This window comes from Chelon labrosus, assembly GCF_963514085.1.
Source record: "Chelon labrosus genome assembly, chromosome: 9".
In the NCBI taxonomy this organism is placed as follows: Eukaryota; Metazoa; Chordata; class Actinopteri; order Mugiliformes; family Mugilidae; genus Chelon; species Chelon labrosus.
This window is the reverse complement of record NC_140359.1, coordinates 19,174,285-19,191,719: the sequence shown is the minus strand read 5'-3', so window position 1 is coordinate 19,191,719 and position 17,435 is coordinate 19,174,285. Positions and strand designations below refer to the sequence as shown.

The window sequence follows — 17,435 nt, the reverse complement described above, 5'->3', positions numbered from 1 at the left end:
TTTCAGCGCTTATAAATGTTTTCTGGGTGTACGGATTAGGATTTGCTTTTTTTTGATGGACTACATTTCCCAGCGTTTACTGAACGCCTCACATCCAATCATGATGGAGAATTGGTGCCGCATTCAGGTCATATTGGTCAAATTGTCAAACTGTGCTTCAGGTCTGGGAAAAAACGTATCGTAATCAGCGACTGTATCGCTTACACCGGCGACATCTTTTACTTATTAAATAATAACTTAATAACTTCTGATTTTTGAGCAAACAATTGACAGAATAGCCGTAAACACACATATATAAACAATTCGGCTAACTTTACAGGAGCTATAGAGGGTGTTTTTCATGTTCAACATGACGACAAAATATACTCAGCTCAACAAAGAAAGCCAATATGGGATGTTTATCTGTCGTGCGTTGGACTGTTTTGTTAGTGCTACTGATATCCGCTTTGGGATAATGCATTCACCCTGATAAGTCAGAAAAAGGGGAAGTCCGGCTCTACTTCCCATTTTGTCAACATTACGTGAATGCCACTTTAGTTTACCACACCATTTTCACTTTCCGGAACAGGGAGGAGTGGGCACTTCTTATCACGGATATACATACAAATCTGTCCAATTTGGTAAGTTTGTAACTTATTTACAAGTCATTTGGTTCCACCAGTGTTTTATATGAAATACAGTCGACGCTTTACCACATTCACGTGTTTTTTTTTTTGCAGCGCCGTGTGGTACAGAGCCAGCAATTTTGCTCCCGAAAGTTAGGCCGTTGTGGACGGGCCGGTTAGCTAGCGGTGCTAGAATTGTTGCTGTCTTTTATTTACATTACAAACACTGGACTCTAATAAGGGTGGTGGAAAAGCTCAATTTGGGAGTTTAGCGTATTCGTTTAAGACTGTAGCTAGAGTAAACGGTTTGGATACAGTCAGCCTCTGTTAGCTGCGACCCAGGCTAATGCTAGTTAGCTTGGCGTGATTAGCAGCTCACGAGGAAATGGTCAGGGCTTAATAAATAACAGTGACACCAGTTAAACTTAAATTAAGTTGGAATTAATGATTAATAAACAATTAAGCTAACTCATTTTCAGGACTTGGCTGGCTTTGTAATGATAAAGCTAGTTGCTTTGTATCATCTGTCATTTTTGTGTTGTTGTGGAAATAATCAACTTCTAAGTCAGGTGATGTTTTCCTAGAAATACCTCTGAAGTAGTTGAGATGACCACCTCAGACTCCAGAGTCTTAAATTAAAAGTATCTGGACTTAGTTGTGAAGAAGTTTTGTTCCTCGTCATAGAAGCTCAAAGTTCACTACACTTTGCCAATGCTGCATATCCCAGGATAAGACTCATGGTTAACAACCTTTTTCTTAGTGTACTAGTGTGATGAGCCCCTCCAGAGCTTTGATCTAAGCTCTCTAAGCTCTGGATCTTTACACAATTTTATTAAGAATATTATTTATACCCAGAAATTTCATGAATTTGTTCTCTCAGACATGTTCTCCCTGTGTCTGCCTGGGTTATCTCCGGGTACTCCGGCTTCCTCCCACCGTCCAAAGACATGCTCATTAGGTTAATTGGTGATTCTAAATTGACCGTAGGTGTGCATGTGAGTGTGAATGGTTGTCTGTCTCTCTGTGTTGGCCCTGCGATGGACTGGCGACCTGTCCAGGGTGTGCCCCCGCCTCTCGCCCGATGACAGCTGGGATAGGCTCCAGCAGACCCCCGCGACCCTTAACAGGAATAAGCGGGTATAGAAGATGAATGAATGAAATGAATGTTCAGGGTATGTTGAAACAGAACCAGGAAGTTGGTAATTCAACTGTATGATCATTTTTGGAGGATGTACTTTGTGGTGCTCGTTTAAATTAAACACAGACGTGTTTCTGTTATTTGCTCTACCCCGCTGACTAAAATGGGGTTTGTCAAAATAATAGAAACCCATGTCGGTACGACACAATACAGTTCAGTGGTACTACAAACCACAGCCTCCAACGTGAAAGCTGAATCAACAGATCTCTCAGCTACGATTGCAAAGAGTGTGTGTGCAGCGTTGTACATAGCTGTATTCTAATATTGGATTATTGCATCTATGTAAGAAAAACCCATACCTCATCAGGTGTTGAATTTCCTGATTAACAAGAAGCGTCGTGTGTATCTGGTGTAAAGAAACAACTAATGGCAATCTGCGTCAATTTATTTTTTAATCAAAAACCCCAAATAAATACAAATATTCAACCAGCTTTCTTGTTTTTGTATCTGTCCTTAATAAAGCTGTTGATTATATATGTTTTGTCACTTGATATAGGTTTGTGAAACTGCATACACTGTGGAAGTAGATTATTTGTTTGCGTATCGTTCAGCTCTGGTTGCTCATAGCATTCTCTCCCGTTGCTCTTTCTCAGGTTTGGTTCATCGTCGTTGCTGAGCAGGATGATTGACTTACGAGCATGGGCAGAGTATGTTGTGGAGTGGGCTGCCAAAGACCCCTACGGTTTCCTCACCACTGTCATCCTGGCCCTCACCCCCCTCTTCATTGCCAGTGCCCTGCTCTCCTGGAAGCTGGCCAAGATGATCGAGGCACGTGACCGCGAACAGAAGAAAAAGCAGAAACGTCAGGAAAACATAGCCAAGGCCAAGAGGACCAAGAAAGACTGATCCTGTGTGGGACAAGATGGGGGCATAAAATCACGCTCACAGGCCTCTTTATTCCAAATAATGACACGGCGCCCTTCCTTGTCCCAGCTCTGCTGTCAACAAAGGGCCACTACTCTTCATGTCCAGGGTAGGAGGAGGGACGCTGGGCTCACAGACCTAACAGTGCTGAGATGGACAGTACTGCCCGGAAGAGGCTTGTCCCAGTGGGACTTTGGTCAGCAAGAGCACAGTGGTCATCTGTATGACATTCTTTTGTACAGAGATCTGCTGTTATATTGTGCAGCTGTTGCAACACCTTGCATTCCATTGTTAGCATCCCCGTTCTGCTGAATTAATGATGTAATGAGCGTATTGGAACTTTGACGACTTGCAAGCAATCCAAATTTATTACTTTCTGATCAATAAAGTTTTCAAGGTTGATAAGAAAACACCCTCTTTATGAATTTAATAATGGCCTTCAAAAAAACATGTCGCAAGTGCTTTTAATGTAATGCACATTGAAAGCATTCACCCCCTCATGTTTTATTTACTGTAACACTGAACCGGAGTGCTTGTAATGAGGCTACTTTGCACTGAGCTACAGAAAAAGACTGAATAAACTACCTACAAATTAATCAAAATGAAGCACAAATCTGGAGCAGCCACTTGTTTTTCAAAGTTGCATACGCCGCACAAATATACCAGTGTACAGGAAGGATGCAACTAGTGAAGTGTGGTTAAATTCTGCACCTGCAAGGTCCCGCACTTCATTTGTCAAATCATAAAACAATAGAAAAATATTTAACCGTGGCCAAAGATCATCCTGTTGCCGAAGGAGCCTTTATTAAATATTGACTTAAAGGGAGTGAAGAAGGGTTTCAATTGTAATGCAAACAATTATTTAGTATTTTAAATACTGTATGAGACATGCTGATTATTCTAAATACAGTAAGATGGACAACCATATTTTCCTTTTGTCATTTGGTTTTATTCACAGAAATCCTGGTTGAGTATTTCGAGGAAAATACATGAGTGTGTTCCAGACTCGATTCTGTTCATAGTCTTTCTGATTATTGCTCTGGGACTGAGATATTTATGAGTAGTTACTGAAATTCTGAGTACTACTAGCTGGATAAATGCACATATTAGCATATGAGCGTCTCAGTTCATACTGCTCTGTTAAGGGTCTGCTCTGCTCAACTACAGTAGCTCTGGCCAAAGAAGAAAAAGAAACAAGGTTTTGTTCTGAGGACCTATACACTAACATTATTCAGTGTTGTAACTTGTGTTTTTTTGACCAGTGGACACCACCTTCATGATAAACATAAACACTGTATTTAATGGAGCTTTATTCTATTTTTTTACAGTATCTCTCAAACGTGTAGTTGTACCCGGTACACCAGTAAAGTGTAAACCCATTTCAGTTCTCCTTTATTAACAGACGTTTCCTTTCATCATTTAAAGTCAGCATTAAGATGAAGGATGGATCCTGTCTCGTGTGTGTGTGTGTATATACAATATACACTCAGAGACCAGGAACATGGAAACGCCTTTACAATGTAATGCTGTCCAATAAAACAGAAATAAACACGTCCTCTGTGAGGAGAGAGACAAGTTGATTAAACTCTGGTAATTTCTGAGGTCATAGTTTATTGGGTTGTTGACTTGGATTGCATTATACTGAAAGGAGCTTCTAAAATTAAATCTCAACTGAAAGTGAATATCAGTTTCACAAATGCAGTTTTTATTGCAAGGGCCTTTCTTGTGGATTGCATTACGCCGTGCAGCCGTCTGTGTTGACTCCTCAGTCTATTTCTTGGAAGTGGGCATCCAGGAGCCAGGCTTAAACGTGTTTGCAGTGCTTGTTGGGTCCTCGCTGATCTCCTCCTTGCCGAAGCTGGTGGCAGACGCGTGGCCCTCGGACACAGTCTTCAAAGGAGCAGCCACCAGACCTTCCTCGTACTCCTTAGCCTGTAGAGCCAGGTCTCTCTTCTCCAACTCAATGGCCTTCAGCTTGATCTCCTTTGTGTAAGCCTCATTCTTCAGCAGCTCCTATCAAATGCATAAACATATATGGATATTTAGTTTTTCTGCTGTGATCAAAAATGTACAGTATTTTTTTTTTTTTTTAAAAAACTCTATGCAGTGCCATTTAATACAGCTGTCAGGGTCACACAATGATGGAAAAAGCTGTAAAGTTTGAGCAGCAGTGGAAAACAACCTGCTTCCCATCATGGAGAGAATATGAATGGAAAACAATAAAACCTACACCGATCCGGCACAACATTATGACCTCATATAGTCATAATACACCATCCTAACCACAACGCTAAAACCACTGACAGGAGAAGTGAATAACGTTGACCATCTTGTGACAATACATTGTTCTGCTGGGTATGTACCACCCACTTAGACCAGACCAGGCAACCCCACCCTATAGCAATGACACTCATTGATGGCACTGGACCAAGTCTGAACCACAGAGGCCCCTCCCCTCAACCCATAGGACCTAAAGGCCCACACTGACAACATTCTGTTGCCAGACACCACAGGACACCCTCATCAGGCCCATGTCCATTGTCTGATGAGTCACAACTGTTTTGGAGGCACAAGGGAGACCTACACAATATTAGGAAGGTGGTCATAATGTTATGCCACATATCGGTGTATGTGTCACATTATATTATAATGGTATATCATTATATTGGGATTACATTTAAAGGAAAAACAATGAATGCATTTTCTTGAATACTATACACACCAAAATCCACAATGCAGTAAAAATCCTAAAATAACTGCATCAAGAAGCTCTGTTAGTTGGTTTTCAACACTGCCCACTTAATGACTGCCAGGTTACAGACATAACTTCCAAAGTAGATGTAGATGATAACGGAAAAAACTCTGTCACTTGACACATTTATTGTCAGCGAGGGGGTCTGGACATCATCTGATCTACAGTGCTGGAAACGTGTAGGTGGCAGTTTCCTGAGGATTTGTGAAAATGGAGCGTGACCACAAGATTACTTGCTGGGACTGTCCAAACTGTCCTGCAAAAACCTGATGCAGTGATAATTTCCACTCTTTAATCATCCTCCTTTAGTTTTGCGTTCAGCTGCTCACGATTCAAAAGCAGAAGAGAAAAGACGTTGTACTGGGAAGCTTCCAGGCATGAAGTAGGTCGGACACCGACTAGAAAAATAACAAGCATGTTCAGATAACCTGCAGCATAGTGGTCCAACAAACCCCGCTTAAAAATATAGCACTTGGATCCCGCTGGTAAGCTAACATGACAGGAGGCATTCGCAAAGTAAACAACCATTCCAAACTCATGGAAACAATTATAAACCGAGCACATCCACCGGTGGAACAGTTACCCACTTGAGCCACAGCTAGTGTCCAGTGATGTTAGCCTCGCCCGAGCGCTGGGAGCCAAAAAGGAAGGGAGGACTGGGCATAATGCTGTTGTGAGCTGGCAGAACTGAAGGACTGGAAAAGAGAGGGGAGCGCCGTGGCCAAAAAGCCCTGCTTTGGGGAGGGAGACAAACATACTGAGCTGCTTTTCCAGCCTGTTAATGACAGGATTTAATCCAATCAATTTATGTCGGCTTGGACCAGGAAGAGAGGGAGCGTGACAAGGGGTAGGGTAATGTGCTGGGAGTGAAGCCTTGGCCACATCAACACTGTCCAGCTGTCGATGGCAGCTATTGGGCAGAAGCAAGGCAGAAAATTGGAAGAGAATGTTCTGGCAGTAGATGGCATTGGCTACTGGCAGGGAGCGAGGACAGAGAGATAGAGAGAGGGCCTGGGCATTGGCCTTCTAAGGGATTTCCTATGGACCAACATTTCGCTGGCCAAATAATTTCCAGCATTCTCACATTTAAAGAGCAATAAACCCAGAGAGAGGTACACAAGGGGAAAAACTGCACTCCTTCAACATTCCCATCTCGGAGACTGCCAGAAATAAAACACAAAAAGCCGAGATGCAGGCTTCTGCTGGAGAAGAAAAAAAAAAGAATGTAAACTAGGACATGGTGTAGGGAGCCCCTTGTTCAGAGGCTGCTTTTGCTCTCAGTCTTGCCATCAATGCACTTCAGCTGCTGTTTATTTTAACACCTGTCCCCCAAAGTTCCTGGATTCAGTTCGAAACTGTAAGATAAAACAAATCAAAGCCCTTCCCTTCCCATCTTCGCTTCTTTTCCCTCCCTTGCAACCAGTCCCCGAGAGTCCAACCATCAGCGCAGCGGGGAGGCTGCGGGGAGACGTACCTCGATGGAGGGGGGGTCCTTCCGTCTGCCTCGGATCCAAGCTGGAGGAGGAGGAGGAGGAGGAGGAGGAGGAGGAGAAAAAAGGAGTGAGAACACCCACACAAACACACGCTGCACAAACAAAACCTGCAGTCATATTTAAAGGCTGCAGCTATAGCATCGCCGAGTTTTAGGGCACTACAGTAGCTCGGTTTAACTACTGAGTAAGCGAGCTAGCTCGGGGAGTGCACCCAGGGTTTTTAAGTTTGTTTTCTTACAGTTCACTTAGCACACTACAGGGAAAACATGCAGAGCTATGCACAGGGTAAACTCAAACATTAATACTGCTTTAGTCTATGCAGAGCAGGGCCACTGAGTGCTGCGTCTCAGAAGAGAAAGCGTGAATCCGCTCTGATCTTTGAATTTGAAAGTACACACTCTGTCATTCTTCATCAATACCTCTGTCCTTCTTCTCCCTCCCGAGGAGAACTGTCTGTCATTTTTTTTTTTTTTCCTTCCTTCCCCCCCTTCTAAAGAAGCTCTATTTTGGCTGAGCTGGCTGCACAGCAGAGCAGGTTGAAGGAAGCCAGAAAGAGAAAGAGAGAGATTTTCTAACTCTTCCTCCAGCTAGCACGGGGATTCTGGGCCTCTTTTATCCCTTTCTTATTTGCATCCTGATGAAAATGCATGAGGGATGGGGCGAGGCAGGATGAGGGGTTTAAGGTGGATAAAGCCAGTCTGAGACAGAGGGAACAGTTTGTATCCACTTGTAAGAAATTTGAAACACTATTTTATGGTACGGTTGTATAACGCCAGCAGAAGGCATCTTTGATAAACTCATGAATACGCCTCTCCCAACCCCCATCCCATCTTGCAGTATGAAGAAGAAGAAGAAGAAAAAAAAAAAGAAAATCAATGGATTAGCCCGGGCCCCAAAAGATGCAGCCACGATTCTGTCATTCCATTTTATTTGTGCAGCACTTTGTGGACTCTGCTGGGTAGCACTTTTGTTAACATTGTCATTTATCCACGTTAGTGATAGTTGAAGTGTGTGTTAGTGATGCCGCAGTCCGGACTTACCGTCCCACTCTATCGGAATGCTGCCCTCCGCATATTCATATTCTGCGGGATTGGCCGCCGCCACCATCCGCTTGGCACGCGTAACCCTTCCTGGGAAAAAACAGACAGCGAGAGGAGGCGAGAGTGAGGCAGAGATGCTCGACAACGGCGCATTGAAAATGCGACGGAACACAAACAAACACAAAGAGGCGCAGACACAATGCTCTCTGTCTCCTGCTCACAGATACAGACAGACACACAAATACACAGAGGGATGACAGTGCTGTGACAGGCCATGGATGATTACCTCGTGGCCCTCGGGCCCTTCTCCTCAGATCTCGCTGAGTGGCTCCAAATCTGGGCTAAGCCTTTATGCAAATCAGCCTCCCTTTTAACCCAACCAACCACGGCCCCCTTCACTGACAGGCTCTTCCAATCACAGCGCACCGGCTAAGAATGCCCTCCAAAATCAACATCAAGCCGAGCAGGAGACAAAAGAGGTCAGATATCACAGAGAACAGGAGAGGCACGAGCTGCGTGGAATATTAAGTGCTCCTCTCCCTATCTGTATACAGCACGACGCTCGCTAGCAGCAAGGCCACCGCCAATTATTTTGGTCAAATCTGCTGATTAGACAAGTTTGGCTGGCACACAGTGACATGGAGACGAATGCAGAATGCAAGTGGGGGGGGCAGTGGAAGGAGATATAGACGGAATAAGGGAGAGCAAGACAATTAAAAAGACCCAGTTGTGTCTTTGTGTGGCGATACAGAGCAGCGCCGTAGAGCGTTCACTAATAATAAGTGCCGTGTTTCCATATTTCCCCTCCCAGGTAGCCGGATGTCTATCCATCGCTTCCATCCCTCTGAGAAATGATGAGGCAAGGAAGGAGGAGGTAGAAGCTGGGGGAGAGAGAGAGAGAGGGAGGGAGGGAGAGAGAGAGAGGGAGTGATGATGCATGGCAAACATGGCTTGAAGGAGAGAAATGGATGGGCAAGGAAAACAACACGCTCCAAAACACAGACAATCTGTCAGGATTCCATCACAGTTTCTCCGCAGCTGAGTGGACATGGACAAATGGAGGCAACCACCTCCACGCAGGCTGCAGACTGATGGCCTTAATGTTTACTTCAGCCATAACAGATAGGCATGGCACCGGGATGGATAAATGATGGCACTCTGGAAAAAAAATGGCGCCTCGCTTTGCGTCTCCTCGCCCCAAAATGTTTAGATTTTCCTGGACCAATTCCGACGAAGACGCACACATTTCCCCACGCATGTGCTGTTCTGTAATTATAGTCTTGCGAGGATGACTCCTTCCCTTACTTTATCCAGCCTTTAAAGTAATCAGGTCAGCTAATTAGGCTAGCATTGCTTTGGTTCTGCTTTGGCTCCCACTAGATTGTCACTGTAGGGCCTCACAGGCTCCAGCTCTGCAGCTTTATTTTACATCCGGCCCCGGCAAAGCGCCGCATTCTCTCACCTTATCTGCACATTATACGATCCACACACTTGTTTACATGTTTGCCTTAAAATGTCTTCTGAGGAACCATTCCCTGGAAACCCAACCCCCCCTGAAGATAGCACAACAAAAACCACTGCCAGGAAACAAAAGGCTGTGTTCTCTGGGCAATACTAACAAATACATTTAACAGGTATGCTAATTATGACCAGATCATATCCATATTTGCGCTGGGTGTGGGTGGCAGGAGACTAAAATGGTACAATAGTATTACAGTCCCCCACAAGCAATGCGCTTAGCCACAGCTAATGCCTAGCTAATAAGCATAAAGACAGGCACCCACTTTTTCCTCCCTTCCCTGTGCTAGGTTACATATCTCGCTCTACTCTCGGTCACACTTCAACACGGCTCTCCTCTTGTCTTATTGCTTTTGCAGCATGACTAAACCCCTTCCACCACGGCTTTTATCCTTGGATTTGAATAACAAATACGGCATGTACATATATTTATGACACGCGGCCGATCCTCCCACCACGCACGCGTTGGGAGGAGGCTTGTCAGTCTGATTGGTGGTGGTGGGGGTGCGGGGGGCGCGGTGGGGATCTCGCCTCTCTTGGTAATCACTGATCTGGGACACACAAGCCAAGGCTACGCTGCTCTGACAACAAAAGCACAACAAAGAAAACACGGTTAAAATATATATATTACCTCGCTGGAGCTGATATAAGAATTTGTGGTATTGAAACTGGGTTTATTAAAGAAAGCAAGGCCTCCATTATAAGCTACTCTTTATGTAATGTAGTCGAACAGAAGTGGCTGACCCGGCACTTTTTTTTCTCTTGCATTTAGCATTTTCACAAGGGGCTGCCTGCATCTAACAATGACCATAAGTACTAATTCTTTGTATTTATTACAAATCAGTACAGTAAATCTATCAGACGCGCTGAAACAAAAACAAAGACTGGCATCCTAGCGTCTACAGATTCATCTTTTAACTGTCTGAAGATTATGTCAGTCTTTAAAATGATAAGAATAATGACAAACGCCCGTCATGTGTTATCAAAAGGATAAAACCTCTACATCGTTCTAATTTAAAAGCTGTTACTAGTAAATATCGCAGGTGTTCAAATGTCAAACGTCCTAAAATTTAAGTTTTTGTTTTATTTAGGCACCATGAAATCACTAATTTCCTTCAACATCCAGCACATGTTGCTTTCTTTGCCCGTCTGAAACGTAAAAGTTTCCATTCACATGAAGTTGAAGGATGCAATAAACTAATAAATGTTAAGTATTTTTTCTTGAATGCCAATCCCAATCATGAGCTCATTAGGAGTGCATGACTGACTTGCTGAATTATGCAGCCTTATTGTTTCATATCGTCTACACTTTAGGATTCCTGACACATATAGTCATCAAACTGGGTGTAAGCAATCTTTCTGCTTCACAGTTCAGCCCTGCTCCCTCCTTCTCCCCCCCACCTGGAGATGGAGCAAGGGAAAGAGAGGGAGAAAAAGAGGTATGAAGGGTGTTGGTTAGGAGCTCTCTATCTCAGCGGGCCCTCTTGTGACAGGTCTGCTTTCTCATCACTCACTAGGGGAAACCTACTTACCAGTCAAATGCACATGCACACACACACACACACACACACACACACACATTCGCGCACAGACACACACAAACTGGCTAGAGAGCAGGCAGATTAACCTGAGGGACAGGAGCGAGGACGCTGCCTCTTACCGTGAAGGACAAACGCAGCACTGCGTTGGAGAGGGGGAGGGGCCAGCGGCGGGAGGAATGAAATCCCACCGCATAAATATTCATGAGCCATCTCACCTGTCTGAGTGCGACTCATCTGTGAGCCTTGCTGTGGAACGGGGAGGGGGAGGGGGAGGGGAGGAGAAGGGAGGGAAGGGAGGAGACAGAGAAGCAGGATGGGTGAGGGGTTGCCGTGGCAGCCGCACTTCAATCCTTCCCATTCGTTAAAATGAGACATGATGCGCTCTGAGGGTTGCTCTTTGAACCTTGAACACACCCCGCTAAACTCCATCACCTGCTTCAACACACAGTCGCGCGCACACACGCGGATACACACACACAAACCCCCAACTTCACACATCAGCTCCCAGGTGGGCACTGCTGAGGGCGACCCGAGAGGTTTTTCACCTCCACAATGTCATTCCTTGCATCTTGTGCCTTCTCTTTCGCTGCGCGCTTCTCTCTCTCCCTCAGTCTTTTTTCCATTACAGACGCAGAAGTCAGGGGAAAACACTTGGAGTGGAAACATCCGGGTAGGCCGAGTCCTTAAAACACAGCAGGACGAGCTTTCTGCATTTGACCTCAAATTGCCGGCGCACTGACATCTCGCCTAAGAAAAACAAATCGCAGGGCAGACAAAAGCTCCCAACCACAACAGCTCAGCATTCACCGGCATTCCCTCCGTGCTAGGTGACAGGGCAGAGTCTGGGGCCTGGCGCGGTGGTGGAGCGAAAAGCCGCCCCGAAGCAGTGAGCCCATCAGCGTCGACGAGTTTATTCCTCTCCAGCTGAGCCGTGTGCCGCAGAGTGATGGGGGACCAATATGTGCGTCGTAATGGATAGCCTCATGAAGATGGAGTGACGCGATAAGCATCAGTGATACAAGGGCAACCAGGTACCGATATGGTCACCCCCCCCCCCCCCCCCCCCCCTCCTCTTTCCCTCTCTCCAATCGCTTTCCCTGGAAAAAATAAATGGAGGGGATGTGTGAGGCCTGTAACCATGGTTACCCATTAGCCCACAGCCTAGCGAGGCGGGATGATGTTTAGAGGGAAAAGGCCAGTCGTTGTTTTGCATCAGTTCTGCCGAGAGGAGGAGCTTAGGCGTAAAGTAGGCCTGCTGCCGTTCGGTTTTATGCAGCCCTCATTCTGTTTGTCCCTGTTGCTGTCGATCCCGCAGAGGCTCCAGCGACTCACGGCCCAGCCGAGGAGAATAATTCATATCCAAGTAATAACATGCTGGAAAGAATACTTTGATTTCCCCAGTGTGTTACTTTTTAACTAAATGCAGGCATACTTAAGAGCAGAGGAGACACTGGAGCCCCCGTCTGCCTACGACCACCCGGCCCCTTGGAGTCTCGTCCCTGCCCGGTGGGTTACAGAAAAGGGTCGTGGTGAGCCAGGAAGTCAGCGTCCTTTGTGAGGCTGTGGAGCGGTGTGGGCCCTCTTTCCTCAGCAGCCCGTCCCTGTGATGTCCATACACCAAGCTGTCCACCCCTTTCTATTCACCTCCATCACTCCCATCCAACCCCTTTCCTTTTCCCTCCATTGCACCTTCAGTCCCCCCACCCTCTCTCTCTCCATTAACCTATATCCACCTTCTTTCTCTCCCCCTCTATCTGCCTGCCTGTTCCACCCACTCATTTCACCCTCTTTCTGTCAGAAAACCCTCCTTTCACTTTTACTCTCTCCATTCTTCCCCCACTCTATAATTTCACCCCATATGTCAGCATCCTCTTTGTTCTTTGTCACTCACTTTCTGTACCCCACCTTCTTCTCCACCCTCCACGAGTCTCCCTCGGCCTTATCTTTTCTCCCTCGCTCCTTGCCTTATTTCTCTCTGCCTGTCTGCTTTATTAAAATATTCTGAATTGAATAAGCAGCGGCAGGCTCCAGGAGATGTCTGCCTGTCTGTCAGTCTTCCTGCCTGGGTTTCTGACCGACAAAGAGCCCCGAGGTGTCAAAACATCTTTCTGGCTATCTGACCAGACATGAATGCACTGGACGTGAATCACATCAAGGCCCAAATTTATTTGATTAAATCGTCGCCATTCTTTCTGTTGGCATCATCGACTGTGCGCCATTTCTCATCAAGCGAACCCGTTTGCAGGTAGCAGAAACAATAAGATTCAGACTGAACGCATACAGATACAGGTCTACCGTAATTAGGAGGTGTTTAATGGACCGGGAAAATGCTCAAACCACTGATATCGGATCTAGACTCATTCGAAACGTTCTCCCACTGAAAATAAACGCGCCCTTCTCTCATTTTCTGCTCCTATCTTTTCAAATGCCTTTTTAATGAAGTAGTTAAGCCACTCCATGATGTACCACCAGCTACACATACAAATGCACCCTTGGCAAACACTATACAGCAAGATGAGCTAAATCCTATAATGATTAAACAACCTTCATTTAAACCCCGTGCACTGCAAAGCTGCTGATCAATTAGCATGATTTACTGTAGCAGCTCTGGACATAGCCGTTCCATGGTAAACACTGACTTGGTGTCCTACTGTAGGATAGACCTTCCTTCATCACACCCTGGGGATGACTTGTGGCAGAATAAACAGCCATTTGGACCCTCGTCGCTCTCCGCTGCGACTCTTTTCGTGGAAATATGCGGCTTGAATCAACGCTCTGATGACACACAGCCATCTGTTGTTGTGTTAAGTGTGTTAGGGCATGAAGTGGAGAGAAAACACACAATTGCTGATTTTTTTTCTCCCTTTTTTTTGAAAAAAACAAAAAAACAAAGCAGAATGAACACACACACACACAGCGTGTGAAGTTGTCATGCCACACAAACGCATGTACACAATCACAGATGAAATGCAAAAGCCCACACCTCCTCCCTCGGTCCCTTGAGTCGCCCATCCTGAAATAGCAGAACTGAGGCCTTTTCAGTTTTTCACTTCATAGAACAGAGCTGGGGAATCAAATAAATAATAGACAAAGAGAGAGGGATAGTGATAGGACGACAAGTCAATGCGTCTTTTCTCTGCAACAGCGTGGCGCACCTCTGAAGAACCTATGAATCTCTTCCATTCTCTACACAGTGGCGAGGACCAATAGATTAAAACTGCATGGCACACACTGCTAAAATGAATAGCGCTAAAAATACATCCTTTTCACTGAGACATGAAAGGAAACTGCCTTTCCCCTGTCCAGTATTGAGCAGCCATTGATTCCAAGACAAAGGCTACACCTCCTCAAAGAGGTAAGAAAAATAGCAATCATACAGGCAATTATTTTCAAATGCGCCTGCAGCGGCCGATAATGTCAGCGCGCCTCTCTTCCTAAATAAAGGGAGGGAAAGCCGGCGTCAGAGCTGCAGGCCCGCTGCTGAAGACGAATGAGCCCATCCACAGAATGCTTTGCTTTCATCTGGGCAGCATGACACGGCGCCCCATGCAGTGTGAGGCAGAGCTGGGCCTGGGGGACGGACGCACACAGAAAGAGAGAAGAATATAGATTCTCTATTCAGCTCTATAGAGACAACACCAAGGCAAAGACCTTCTAAGACCAGTGGTCAGGTTGCCAGTCGCCGGGCCTCCAAAGCCTATAGCACAGTTCTCTCTATGAGGCAGCAGCACACGGTAGGCCTTTATAGTCGGACCCTTTTGTAAAGACAGACAGAGATTCCCCGTCTCAAGGCGTGCACTTCAGATTCTTTTCATTTTGATGAGGAGCAGCATCTGAGGAGAGGGGGGTTAGAAAGCTCTCTGCTGGGTCCTGTCCTCCACACTGCTGAACTACTCCACTGTTTTGAATAGAGATCTTCACTGGACTTACTTCAAAGGAGGAAAATCCAGAGGCAGCAGTAAGGTTCGAGGGGCACGGGGAGGAGGGACTAGGCAAATAGAAAGAAAGGGGGCAACTTAAGGAGAAGTTGTTGAAATCAGCAAGGGGAGAGATCCACGTAAAACAAAAAGTTGTTTCCATTTTTTTCCCCTCTCTTAGCAGCCATTAACGTGCTGATATGTAGCCGGCCCAAGCATGTCACAATTTCTTACGCCCCAGTTTTCTAAAGTTAACAGATTGAGAGAGGTAGCAAATGGGAGCAGCAAAGCATGGATAAAGGTAGAGAGGGGTGGACAAATGAATAGAGGAGGTAGGTAGAGAGAGACAGAGAGAGAGAGAGAGAGAGAGACTCTTCTTTTACTTCAACCACTACTTTTGTGCTGCAGTGGAAAGCCCTGCGGTCTATGCCTTAAGGCCCTGAGCCCACGCTTGGCCTATCAGTTTAAGATCAAAAAGACCTCGCTTTAGCAAGACATATGGACTGAATAATGCATCTGATTTACTTCCACCAGGCTGGACGTGGAGAGTGGCAAAGAAAGAAAAAAAAAAAAAAAAAAAGACATGCAAATATCTGCACCACAAATTTCTTTGTGTTTATTATGAATCCATATATGAGAAAGTGCATGCGCCCGTCTGGCGGCCATGACTGACCGCGTTTGTTGGGAACCAGCTTTTCCACAGGCCAACTAGCCTCTCTACAGTGTCAGTCATTGTGATGGGACAGTGAATACGGTAGCCTGTAGCGTGCCAGAAAATGGGCTTCTGTGATGTCTCATTTGAATAGTCTGACAGCCAGGGGTTGAGGAGCAGCCTTGTAATGAATTATAAATACGAGGTGGGTGCAGGTTTCTCCACAAACTGCTGAGAAAAGGTGAAGCGCAAAGTCAAGTTCAGTCGGGAAGAAAACAAAACTGCAACCTGCCAGAGGTCGGTCCCTTCTCAGGAATACAGAAAGCAGAAAAAAAGGAAAAGGAAAGTACTAGTGAATATATTCGCTCTATGATATCTATTCACATTATGTAAGTGAAAGATAAACTTTGTCTAGCTCGTATGATGAGGGACCAAGAGAGGGAGACAAACACAAGCATGTGTGGGTGGGATTAACTGATATTCTTAAATTACAGCTGTCTAGTTAGTTGTGCAGATTACATATATACAATTTCTGGATAGGAATCAACCTATGCTTAGCCACAATAATTAACTTATTATTAACTAAGATGTCTGTTGCTGTTAACCCAAAGCTGACAAGATCTTGCTATTTGACCTGGGTCCTATAACTGGTATAGGACCCCCTGCTGATGACGGTACGACACCTTAAATCACAAGTTTCCACAGGCACATTTTTGTTGACAGTCGATAAAAGCAGCCAGTCATGCCGCCACTTCCTGCCTGTGAGCGCCTTTTAACGAACAAGTGTCAGGATGCCATCAAACCTCCTGACCTCTCGCTGAGGCGAGTCATTATCACGGCCTGCACCTTTCCATCTTCCTGACGCACTTCTCTTCGCTATCAGTGCGACGGGACACCTGGAGAAGGACTCGCAGTAAATCGTGGCGTTTGCACGTCCTTGGCCCTCTAAGTCAGTGACGATGTGAAGGACACCACAGGCGTCCCACCGTGGATTAGTCTGACACAGTTCTACTGCTTGGCCTGAGCGTTACGTGCTGTAGCACTGCCATGTCTCAGCAGGGACACATGGCCTCCTTATAAATCCTCATCACAGACAAGTAATTATTTAGTCTGCAACGGGGAAGGGTTGTTTTTTCTTTGAAAGCAGCCACGGTCTGCCTTTCCAAATAACAACACTTGAGAGTGACTTGGATTAAAGACTAAGAAACCTGACTAAAAACTCCAAAATGACTGTGTGGTTATTGAGATGAATGCTCCCTCTAGTGGTAATCTTATAATACTACAAGAGAGAAAAGGTAGAGGTGTTGCATGTCCACAGCAACACGTTGTAGGTGAGAAGTGGCACATTGATGCACAGTATAAAATAAATAACATATATTATGAATGGTTCTGAACTAGTAACAGTGGCTACATAAAAAAAATAAAAGGAGCAGGGACAGTTTAGTTTATGGTGGTGAACACAAACAGAGCCTGAGGATTATCAGTGGCACAATAGTTACGTTTTAGAGGCAACATATTTAATATATTTGGAAGTTATCCTCACTGGTCTACACATGTTAGGACTGTAAACCAAATCACAACTGGCTAATTTGAGCAGCACGAGTCTTAATTTACCTGTCCATGTCTTCTGCTCTGGGATAAAGTAATATTTATTCCCCAGGTGATCTGTCCCGACGTGCTCGCGTACTATTCCAAAGGTACGCCGTAGAAGGCCAGCGAGCCGGCTCATCTTTAATTAAAGGACAACCCGAAGGTTCTAGAGGGTATTTTCCCTCTCTTGTCAGATATCTGCCCTTCCACCGTGTTGTTTATGTAAGCGTCGGCGGATCCGGAAGTGAATCAACATACTGGTTTG

General features: G+C 45.4%; 2 protein-coding genes across 2 annotated transcripts; one reads left to right on the top strand and one right to left on the bottom strand.

Annotated features, from left to right (window-relative positions):
• The first annotated feature begins 161 nt into the window (after nucleotides 1–161).
• smim15 (small integral membrane protein 15) lies at nucleotides 162–4,104 on the top strand. Its single transcript, XM_084551368.1, has 2 exons — nucleotides 162–620; nucleotides 2,397–4,104. Exon 2 carries the CDS (start codon nucleotides 2,425–2,427, stop codon nucleotides 2,647–2,649), a length of 225 nt encoding a protein of 74 aa, XP_084407494.1. The 5' UTR covers nucleotides 162–620; nucleotides 2,397–2,424; the 3' UTR covers nucleotides 2,650–4,104.
• Nucleotides 4,105–4,258: 154 nt separating this feature from the next.
• On the bottom strand, nucleotides 4,259–17,432 carry ndufaf2 (NADH:ubiquinone oxidoreductase complex assembly factor 2). The gene is made up of 4 exons (XM_084551367.1): nucleotides 17,195–17,432; nucleotides 7,953–8,042; nucleotides 6,894–6,934; nucleotides 4,259–4,680 (listed from the first exon to the last, which is right to left on the bottom strand). The coding sequence occupies exons 1-4, from the start codon at nucleotides 17,307–17,309 to the stop codon at nucleotides 4,438–4,440; spliced, it is 489 nt and encodes a 162-aa protein (XP_084407493.1). The 5' UTR covers nucleotides 17,310–17,432; the 3' UTR covers nucleotides 4,259–4,437.
• Nucleotides 17,433–17,435: the final 3 nt, after the last annotated feature.